The 10,748-nt window shown below is 37.4% G+C and overlaps 1 protein-coding gene across 2 annotated transcripts in view; it reads right to left on the reverse strand.

The window, feature by feature from the left end:
• Positions 1-1,137: 1,137 nt before the first annotated feature.
• Positions 1,138-10,748, reverse strand: part of RAB27B (RAB27B, member RAS oncogene family) — a 53,284-nt gene continuing 43,673 nt past the window's right edge. Inside the window, exons 2-5 of one of the 2 annotated variants that reach the window (XM_011361126.1) lie at positions 9,967-10,052; positions 5,547-5,650; positions 2,918-3,041; positions 1,138-1,891 (exon numbers count right to left, since the gene is read on the reverse strand). In XM_011361126.1, coding sequence (XP_011359428.1) covers positions 1,702-1,891; positions 2,918-3,041; positions 5,547-5,650; positions 9,967-10,052 — 504 coding nt within the window. In that variant the 3' untranslated portion in view covers positions 1,138-1,701. The remainder of the gene's footprint in view (positions 1,892-2,917; positions 3,042-5,546; positions 5,651-9,966; positions 10,053-10,748) is intronic. The other variant, XM_011361125.1, reaches the window with a different exon arrangement.

The following is a 10,748-nucleotide window of genomic DNA, read 5'->3' on the forward strand; positions in this document are numbered from 1 at the left end:
TGTCAGACTGAGGTTGAGAGGCAGAGGTCAAGGGCAGAGCTGGAATTTAAGGTTTCCAATATCTGTAACTTAGCAAAAGAAATATGCACAGAGTTGGAAAAATGAAATTTAATTGGCAAAATTTTATAATAAGAGGAGTTATTGCCAAAAAATCATAATCATAATAAAAAGAGAGAACTTTGTTATTGATAAAATTCATTGAAATATTTAAATAATGGTTTAATAGGAGTTGTTTATGTTAGTTTACACATAATAATAATAAGCCAATGGAAAATAGTTTTGTGATCATTTTTACAAAGAAAAGGCAGCTTCTTGTGAAAAAAAATAAAGTGATTAACCAAATTTCTGCTGAGATAAGATAGAGTTCCATTCCTGTTAATCATCAAATATAGGTCCACCATGGGCATTTTGATTTAGGCAAAATAAAATGTTAAATTCATTATAATACAGTATGAGTTATCAATTTTTATGTGATTTATGACATGAAAATTCAGAGTGCCCATAAAATTGATCCATTATTTTCTGAAGTTGTTGATCTACAAAGTGACACGCATGTGTTTTTACAATGGATTCAAAGCCAGGGGTGGATGTGGGTTGGAGAGAAGAAATTAATTAATTTAGTGCTTTTGTAAATTAAAAGGAAACCCACAATCGATAGTCACTTTTGTTTCATATCGCTAGTATATTTTATCGAAAAAAAATTAAGGCTAAATAGTTTTTCTTGACTGAATTTTAAAAGATATTTAATAAATAGTAATCTTTAATTTCTCTTTGTGTCTATCACCATTTGCTAAGAAAAATGAAATGTGAAGCTGAACACTGAACTGACTTTTTAGAAATTTCTTTGAAATGAAAACCTCTAAAGATTCTCTTAATCCCAACTGATAACGTCAATTTCTAATTGGCTTGAGTGAAAGTTGGCTAAGTAACTCTTCCAGACATCTGTAACAGTTACGTTTAATTTCATTTGTCCAACTGCTATGTTCCCATACTTTCATTTTTCTCCCAGGGCATTTCTCTTATACTTTGTCACTCACAATCTTGTTCTTGTCTATCTGCCATTAATTAAGAATATAAAAATGGCATTATTACACAATCTCCTACATTTTAGCAGAAGTCTGACATTCATCCTTTTTTAACTTTATCACTAATTTAGTCATTCTTGTGCAGTTTATTGGGTATATGTAGTAATGCCATTCTTATTGATCCATTAAGAATTCTTTCTTGTGTATCCAGTTTTAGCTAATATGTTTCCCCAATGCAAACCTAAAAGTACAAATCAGATATGGAGTAAACCCAATCTTTTTTTTTTTTTTAAATCATCTTTTTATACTCTTTCATTGGTAGCCTATCCCTTTCTCCAATTTGACACAGTAATTTTTGTTCTGACTTAAACTCAATGATATTTCACTTTGTATACTCTCTTATATACTCATCTTATTTCTAAGAAAAACAAATTGGACATCCATGATGGTGAGATCATATTAGAAAACCTTTGATCTTGTTTGAAGGGGCCTCAGAAACAACCTGTCAATTCATTTGAACACTGTTGACTATTCTGGTTTCTTAAAATTGATTTTCTGTCAGAAAAAGAAAGACATGCAATTATGCACAGTCTACTCAACAACGATTTGGTGGTTGGTCGTTGTTTTTGGAAGTAATATTTGGGTGGGGCTCTTGATGATGAGTTCTATGTAGAATCTAGCAGGCACATTTCTTCTCTGCTGGTTTTTCCCCATCTAGCTTTCCAGAGTTTCCACCGTTGACCGTGTCGAGGACTTGTGTCTTCTCTACACACTGTTCCATTCGTTTCATTATCAAGTCCAGAAGGGTTTCTACAGCTTTCTCCACATTCTGGCCAGTCGCTGCACTTGTTTCAAAATATAGTATACTTGCATAGAAGAGATGACAAATATTTTTGAGAGGAAGAAATCAGAAAAGATACAAGCAAGATGTACAAATGAATCACACATGCAACAACATGGCTGGCTGAGCAATTGTGAAATGATCGTGATTTTGCTGGCCAAGTTGGAAAGCGTCCTTGTTTTTTCTCGGTAAGTAAAAATCGGTGGGCTGCTCACTAGTGTAAGTATAACCATACTATAGTCAAGAAAACTGATACAAGAAGTACTCAGGTGTTTGAAGCCAAGGCATTATCACTGTTTAAAAAGAAAATTAAGAGGATAAAAATGCCCTAACTAGTGACCAATATTATTTCACTTCCAATCAATTCTCTAGAAATCTGACTAGAATAGTCATGTGAATACAGTCTATATTTTTTGGAATCAAAAGTTTCAAGAACAGAAGGAGAATACTTCAGTAAAAATTGTCAGGTGTGATGAAACTGCTTTAAATTAAAAAAATAATAACAAAGTCTGCCTTGGAGGTCAATTTATAATTGTAATCGGTGTTCCCAATTTTTGTTTATCCGCCATTTAAGTTACCTAGGATAAGGATTGCAATGTTATGTTCACATCACTTATTATTTTTTAGAGTTTTGCAGCTATTAATTGAGAGACAATAGAGTATAGTGTGAGCTCTGATCTCAGACTGCCTAGGTTGAATTCAAGCTCTGCCACTTTCCAGCTATATGGCCTTCCATCTGTTATTAATCTCTCTATGCCTCAATTCTTCATATATAAAATGGGATAACTCTAGACATTCTACAAATGCTTATGAGGGCTTAAATGAGTTAAAGTCTAGGAGCAGTTGCTAGCACATAATAAATATTCAGTAAATGTTAGCCGTCATCATTACTAAGTAATTGGTTTAAAACATCACACACATTCTCTGGAAGATCTTTTCATTCAAGTGCTGTTCTTGATTCAAGGAGATTCCTCCTAGTATCAACCTTGTGTCCCTGTGCCATTACTAAGCAGCAGCGTGCAGGGTCACAGGACGTCTCCACGTAACTTACCCGTATTTGTCTGCCAATTCTCGGGCTTGCCGTTCATTGACTTCCCTCTGGTCTGGCAGGTCTGCCTTATTGCCGATTAATACTATATCTGGATTTTCACAATAAGCATTTGCTTGTAGTTGGCCTTGGAAAGAAAGCAGATGGAATGAGCAAGTTAGTTATAAACAAGTGATGTCAAACGACTGCTCATATCAGATTCCTCCCCTAACTGTTCATCTCCAGCTTGGCTGCTTACTAGCTGCGTTACAGTAGCCAAGTTATTTAGCTCTTCCCAGCTGCAGTTTCCTCATCTGTAAAATGGAGAAAATGTCTCACAGATCACAGTATAAAGATTAGTAATAATTTACAAGAAGCACCTGTGTGAACACCTATCAGTGCTCTCCTCCATCTGGGGAAGCCCTTCCAAGAAAGACATATTGCTTCATGACACTTATTCCTCAAACATAAGTGGAGATGGTAGAACATGATTTTGAAGGGTATAAGTTTGGCCTTCTCTTTAGGAGGCTGCTACATTTCCATCCCCTTGAAGTCCAAGGTGATGATCTATAAAAGAGTATTTTTGACCCACCACAAATTTATGTAGAAACAATTTCAAGATAGGTAACTCGTTTTTCTCTTTTCTCCAGGAAACACTGTGAGAGAGAGAGGGAAAGAGGGAGGGAAGGAAGAAGAAAGGAAGAAAGGAAGGAAAGAAGGAAGGAAGGAAGGAAGGGAGGGAGGGAGGAAATGGTAAAAATCTGTCAATCAGTGTTTTTGAGGTTACAGGCATTACTCTAACATCTCTCTCGAGGAATGCTGTGTGCAACTTTGCCAAGGAAGAAGACAAAGGCTTACCCTATAATACTGATTGTCTGGGTGTTAAAAATTAAAGTGTTATTAGACATGACAATAATTTTAAATCCCAACAGTATCTTTCAGAAAATGAGTCTCATCTGCCTTAATAAAGGATGAACAAATCATTTCCTAAAAAAAGCTAATAATCTTATCTCCTCAGAATCTAATAATAACATCGAAATTTGGGTATAGAAATAAAATAATACAAGAAAATAGATACTAGGATAAACACTCATTTGGAGAAGCAATGAAGAAAGTCAGAATTTGTTGATATTTTCCCTTATGGTAGGAACTGTGTTATTGAACTCACACTTAAAGCAGTTATATATTAATTATTAGTTTTAAACAATATGTAAAAATAGGAAATATATATTTTTTGAACATCTACACTGAGCCAAACATTCATCCAGGCTTTGGGGCTCTTGCAATGGAACAAAGCAGTCAAAGTTTGCATGTTCACAGAGCTCGTGTTCTAGTAGCAAAGGGTCAAAATCACAAGTAAATGAAGAAATCCATAATATAAAATAATGTCAGGTGTGTATTAATATATAATGTATTAAAGAGACACAAAGTACTATTGTAGATGGTGTGGTCAGTGAAGGCTTCTCCTAAGAGATAAACAAGGTTTGAATAAAAACTCGAAGGAGATGAAATAATTTGCATACACTGTAAAAGTAAGAAGAAAAATCGAGGCAGAGGGAAGTGAAAGTACCATGACCCCCGGGCAGAAATGTGCCTTCTGTCCTCCTCCTCAGAACAGCAGCAGAGACTTTGGCAGGAGGCCCCCGAGCTGGGGCAGAGCAAGGAGTGAATCAGAGAGGAATTTAAGGCCTGGTCACCATGGCCTCCTTCACAGGTGGGTGAAGGACCCTGGGTTTCATTCCAAGTGAGACGGGAGGTCCCAGAAAGAAGGACTTTGAGCAGGGGAATAACATGATCCAATTTTTAAAAAATATCCCTCTGGCCACAGACAACCCTGACAAACCTAGAAATGACAAGACTATCACCAGCCACATAGGATTACATGAATATCCCTCTACGATCAAAATTTACATTAGTAATAAAAAATGCAAATGAAATATTCTCTTTAGTGCTATGTCAATTTAAAAAGTAAAGAAAAAAATCACATACTGCTCTTCCGAGCTGACATATATTAATCTGGCTTTAATAACTGATTATGTACTTTTAACTTCATATTGTATCTAAATTGAATAGAGTTTTCTATGCACAGCTTCTTCACATTTGAATATTTTTTTGAAAAAAAGTAAAATTTCAGTGTGAGCTGGCTAACACATGGTACTTTATCTTCATGTGGCTGGTCTGCTCTGGAGAAGTTTCTCATCTAATTCACCCATTAGTTAATTAACCCGTTAGGTAAGCTACATGCGAGGGCATGCATTTCAGGTACAATGTACCCTCTCAGAAAATGCTGCTGTTTTTCTCTGTCCTCTCTGGGTTAGAGGTAGTAGATGTAGAATCTCACATAGTTCTAAAAAACCCTTTCAGATTAACTGGACAAGTGTAGTTAATGGCCTTTCAATCACAGTAATGAAGACTTTAAATGTAGATGGTTAAAAAGCCACATAGGCTTTTTCAAAGAGTGTCAAAGGGAAATATAATTTCCAGCCACCTTGGGTGATATATACCACTTTGAAGGTGACACAGAAAACACTAAACTCATGACTCCCCAGGGTGAATCTGCAGTACCCGGTCTGGTTTTGTTTTGTGAGGCAGACAAGCAAATATAGCTGACAGTTCCCAAAGTGGCCAACACAAGTTACTTGGTCTCACTTACTCATCCAGTTTCTGACATTTAAGAAGCTCTGTTGACTGGTGAGGTCGAACATTAATAAGAAACCCATGGCGTCTCTGAAAAATGCCGTGGTGAGGCTTCGGAATCTGCCAAGAAAGCACAGTGGATAGAGCTGAAAGTTAGTCCACACATACATCCTGGTGACAGTACAAACGATACTATTTCTCTTAAATACGAAATCTCCATCGCGTCCCTTACAGACTAGCCTACAGAAATAAACCATTTATTTCTAAATTAGGATTGGGCAGAAAGACTACTGAAGGGCCAGGGGAGGACATCTGCTTGTAAATTCTTTTTAAGACCACATCTTGGCTTTATTTTCCACAGCACTTAATGCACAGAGTTTGTACCATTCGATCACACACTTGCTTACACAGCTCCTTGGACTCTTTCTCTTGTTGGCTCATGGGCATCCTGTGTCCCACGATTGAAGTGTAAGCCACTTTAGAATTGGGACTTTAACTCATACTTTTCAATCTTCCTTGTCTGTGCCCAGAAGAAGGTTTGGCACATGCTAGCCTGAAAATGAAAGCTCATGATGACATGCAGAAAACCGCAACTTGTCAGTCGCTGGAATGAGGATTCTTTTGTAGAGGAAAATAACGTTGGTGAGAAAACTTTTTTATAAGTACTCTTCGGGGTGCTAAAGTAAAGAGTGGCTATACTATAATGGGTGACATCATGTCTCCTGAGGAAGAGGGAAGACACTGAAGAAAGGAAGAAGAGGAAGATGATTAGGGGGATCGAGGGAAGGTCAGAGACACTTAATAGTTGGGGAGAAAAAACAAGAACACTCATCTCTCATGGAAGCTTTTGAAAAATACACTGTCATGTGCGGTGTAAAGACTTTCTCTCCTTCTCCACCCCAATATCCTCAGTGAAGTCGCAGATGTGCTGAGACCCACTTCAAGGTCAGAAATGTGCAAAACCGGAGACCACACATAAGGACCCTGGAAGGTTGGGTTATACTGATGAAGCAGTGCATTTGAAAGACATTACTTCCTATCCTAATTGTCTTCATTTTGGTCTCCTATTTAAGCCTATTTATAGGTTCTTTAGTTTCCTCTATTAGAAGGGATCACGTCTCCCTCTACAAACATTCACTGGGTAATCTCGTCCACTTCCCTGGCTCAATTATCACCAATATGTTGAACCCCAAATTTACAGGTCTGCATCTTTCCTGCCTTCACACTGTGTGGCCACTTACTTGTTGGATATTTCCACTTGGAGGAAACTAAGGTACTTCCAACTTTACATATCTAAAAACAAACTGGCTGATTTCTTTTTCTGTCAATGGAACCACCATCCTCCTGGTTGCCACACCCTGTTTCTCCTTCACCTGCTGCATACAATCAACAAATATCTCCTGACCTGCCACTACTCTAGTTTCCAACCCACGATCTTTTGCCTGGATAATGATTTCAGCAGCCTTCTCAATAGGCTTCCTGTCTCCAGTTGTGTTTGGGACCCTGCCCTTCCCTGCTTTCTTCCCACTGATTGTACAAATCTGCTAAAAACATTTTCATGTCGATGCATCGCTCTTAAGTTAATGACTCATCTCTTTAACAAACTGTCAGGCTCTGCATGAACTGACCTTTCCTCATCTATCTAGACTCATCTTGGGACTGCCCACAAGGTGTACTGGTCTTCTTTTAGTTCTTAGAAAGTTCACTCTCTCCCCTGGGCTTTCACACATGCTGTTCTTTCTGTGGGTAACCTTGTCTTAATGCTTTTGTCACCTCCTACCCTTTTAACCTGAAATAGACTCACTCATACATTGTGTATGAGTATATGCAGAACAGTATCAGAGAAAATACCACTCCCTTAAGCAACCTTCCCAACACACACATCTGGGTTATGGGCTCCTTCTGGTACACCTGCCTATCACCCTCTGTTTTCCTGTTACTATTCCAAGGCAATATTAAAATTGTTTGTTATTTGTCCAAATTCCATCATAGACTATAAGTTCTAAGATGAAAGCAGCTATGTTTTTAATGTTATGCATTATACTGCCATGGCCTGGGATATAGTATTTACTCATTAAATGTTTGTCAAACTAAAAGAAAGAAATAAAGAGAAGAGCAAAGAATATAAAATTATTAAATATTTAAATGATTTAAATAGAGGAGAATACTTTTAATACTAAAGCAGGGAGAAGAGATATTTTAAAAACCATTTATTTCTAAATTAGGATTTCTTTGGTAGGACATAATCATGATGATTATGCAATATATTCAATTTTTGTCTTGTGATTTGTTTCTACCAGTCTGTGAGAAGCTCATAGATTATAGTGCTTTTACTGAATGGTTCTCTCTCTTTGTGGACTAGCTGTACTCATAAAATTGTCTCCTACTCAACCACAATAGTGTGGCCAGCTCAACCAAAATAGCCAGTTCTCTGTCCCCTTCCTAAGAGTGTGTGTGTGTGTGTGTGTGTGTCTGTGTGTATGTGTCTCATGTGAGGACAAGACTGTGCCTTATCCCCCTACAACACATGACAAAGTTACTTAACAATGTACTTGTCATAAGGATCGCATGGGGGCAAACACTTTTGCACCCAGAGCAACATGGATGGGCTGCCCTTGTTCTGGACCAGGCTCATCCCCTGGACCGTTCTGCCTGGGACTCTTGTAATTCCCATTCTTCCCAGGATTTACTCCAGAGGGAAGGTAATTGATTTCCAGCTTCATCCATTGACCTCATTCTGTCTTCCAGGATGGAAAAAGCTAAGACCCCATTAAAAACAAAACAAAACAAAACAGATCCCAGGGGCATACTATCTCTCTTTCTCCCTCACTGGGAACTAAGGCTGGACCCTGTATCCTTTAGGCTTACATAGGGGTATTATTTTTTATCCTTCCCATAATATCATTTTTATCAATAACCATTATCTTAAATGAGTTAAGCTGCCAGATGTCCTCACACAGGGTTGAGGTGCGAGGCATTGTTTATCTTGTTGCTTAGCTACACTTTATACTTACGGAATGGAAAATTCTCAAGGGATGAATAACCCCAGTGTTACCGAGACTGTCCCTAGTATTCCCCATTTCCCTCATAGAGCAGCTGTCTAAAGAGGACAGACGAGAGAAGCCTGTCATCATGCTAGGCTGACATATCATGTGCGAAGACATATGGGAACCACATTTTCTCATATTACTTCTTCAAATAGGAATTAAATTGGTCTATAAAACATACATCTTTGTGACAACAAAACTGACATATGAACAGAGATTCTTGTGAGGAATGACTTCAGAAGAACCAGCAGTGTTGAAGGATGTGTGTAAATGGAATTCACAGTCAAAAAAGCTAACAAAGAGGGCCCGGCACCTCCTCTGGCATTTACACTCAGTGAAAGCGAGAACATTTTGGACGCATTTCAAAAACTGAAGTGTTTACAAGCATAAACATTCTAAGACATGCAATGCAGAATTTGGAGGTATGTGCCTTCTAAATATCTTCTCTGACAATCTATTGCCAATTTTTATTTAATCTAATACTGAAAAGCTTCACAAGCTTGAGGTCTTTAGTGTTTTGAAAACTTGTATCTCCAAGAAATATATTTTCATCAAATAATGGAATAGCACCTCCAGCTCGAACCAGTCAACACTGCCGTCTACTGAGTATCTCTTGTCTTGGGCATTGTATCAGAGATGATGCTGAAAACCAAGCATGGTCTCTGCCCTTATAGAGCTGATAATTTTGTTGGGGTGAGAAGGCCACAAGTGAATCAAAGAACATCGGTTAGAGGCAAAAATAAAACATTTGCCTTATTACGAGGTGGGATATAATTAATTAACTTAAGGTATGGTAGAATGTGTGTTCTAGGAGTCCAGAAGAAAGAGGAGGTTTGTTTCAGTTGGCGTGTTCAGGAGGGCCCCACGGAGGAGATGGAACATGAGCCAGGCCTGGTGGAAGAAGAGGATCAGGGAGAGTGAGGCGGGAGTAGAACATTCTCACTGGAGTGCAGCGGCGAGACGAAAATCTTAGAGAACAAAGCACGGGACAGAAAGGCTGTGCACAAGGATGAAGAGAGATGAGAGAAACAACACGCTTTCCTTCAGCTCCCTCTTCGAGTAGCACTCATCACGGTGTTAATTTCCCACCTTAAATCACTTTAATTCTGGAGAAGATTTCTTTTTCCTATTACAAAGTACAAAGACAACATGTAACAAGAATCTTCACAGAGATTTTTGGAAATTTAATTTTTGAAAGCTGAACCAAATCCACAATGCTAATTATGGGTAATTAACTACAAACACTTTATTTTTATTTGTCAATACAAATGTCTATTTTGAAACAAGAAGAGTTGCATATCATTTGGTTTTCGAGTTCACATACAGCATTCACTTTAAAATGAGTTTTCTAAGCTATTTGTTGCCAGAATCAAAGTAATTTACTATTACCGCTCTTGTCCTGCAGTGTCCCAAAGCTGAAGATGCACCTTAAATGCTTTCCCTGATGATCCATTTGGCCCCTGTGTATTATAAACCTGAAAGACACAATTTTCATCAGTTGATACTGCTTTGGATTTCGTCAACATTCAGATTCTCTGGGTTCACTCAGTATGTTTTTTCTCAATTACTATAATCAAAGTTCATAGTGCAGGATAAATATTTGCTCTGTTTTTTCCCAGAAGTATCACATATACTCTCACTTTTAAATGTCAAGTACGAGTATGATTTTCAACACAATTTAGGCATACTGCAAACTTAAATTAGACACCTTCTGTCATTTCCTCACACAGGCAGCAAACATTAGATTTAGGACCCAAGTTCTAGGTTCAAATATCAACCCTTCATTTAACCTCTCTTAATCATACTTTTTTAGCTACAAATTGAGACCAATAATCTCTTCTTATTTTACAGAGTTACTGCAAACTTAAATGAAATAACAAATGTGAAGGCATTTTTAAAACTGTAAAATAATTTACAAATACCTGACTATCTTTTAATATGAATTGGACTTTCAGAATGACTTAGCCATGAAATATGCACAGAATTCTCAATAAGTTTACAATATTTCAAGTATTCCTTTACTGGCCATTTCTTCGAAGGTTTTTTCAGAAAATTTAAATTTTTTAAAGTATGGTCTTTTGACTTCTTATTCAGCAAAGCATAACAACTTTACTATTTAATCAGTTCCCCTAAGTATGGCATAGCGAAAACATTTTAAAGGGAACACTTTG

This window comes from Pteropus vampyrus, unplaced genomic scaffold (genome assembly GCF_000151845.1).
Source record: "Pteropus vampyrus isolate Shadow unplaced genomic scaffold, Pvam_2.0 Scaffold62, whole genome shotgun sequence".
In the NCBI taxonomy this organism is placed as follows: domain Eukaryota; kingdom Metazoa; phylum Chordata; class Mammalia; order Chiroptera; family Pteropodidae; genus Pteropus; species Pteropus vampyrus.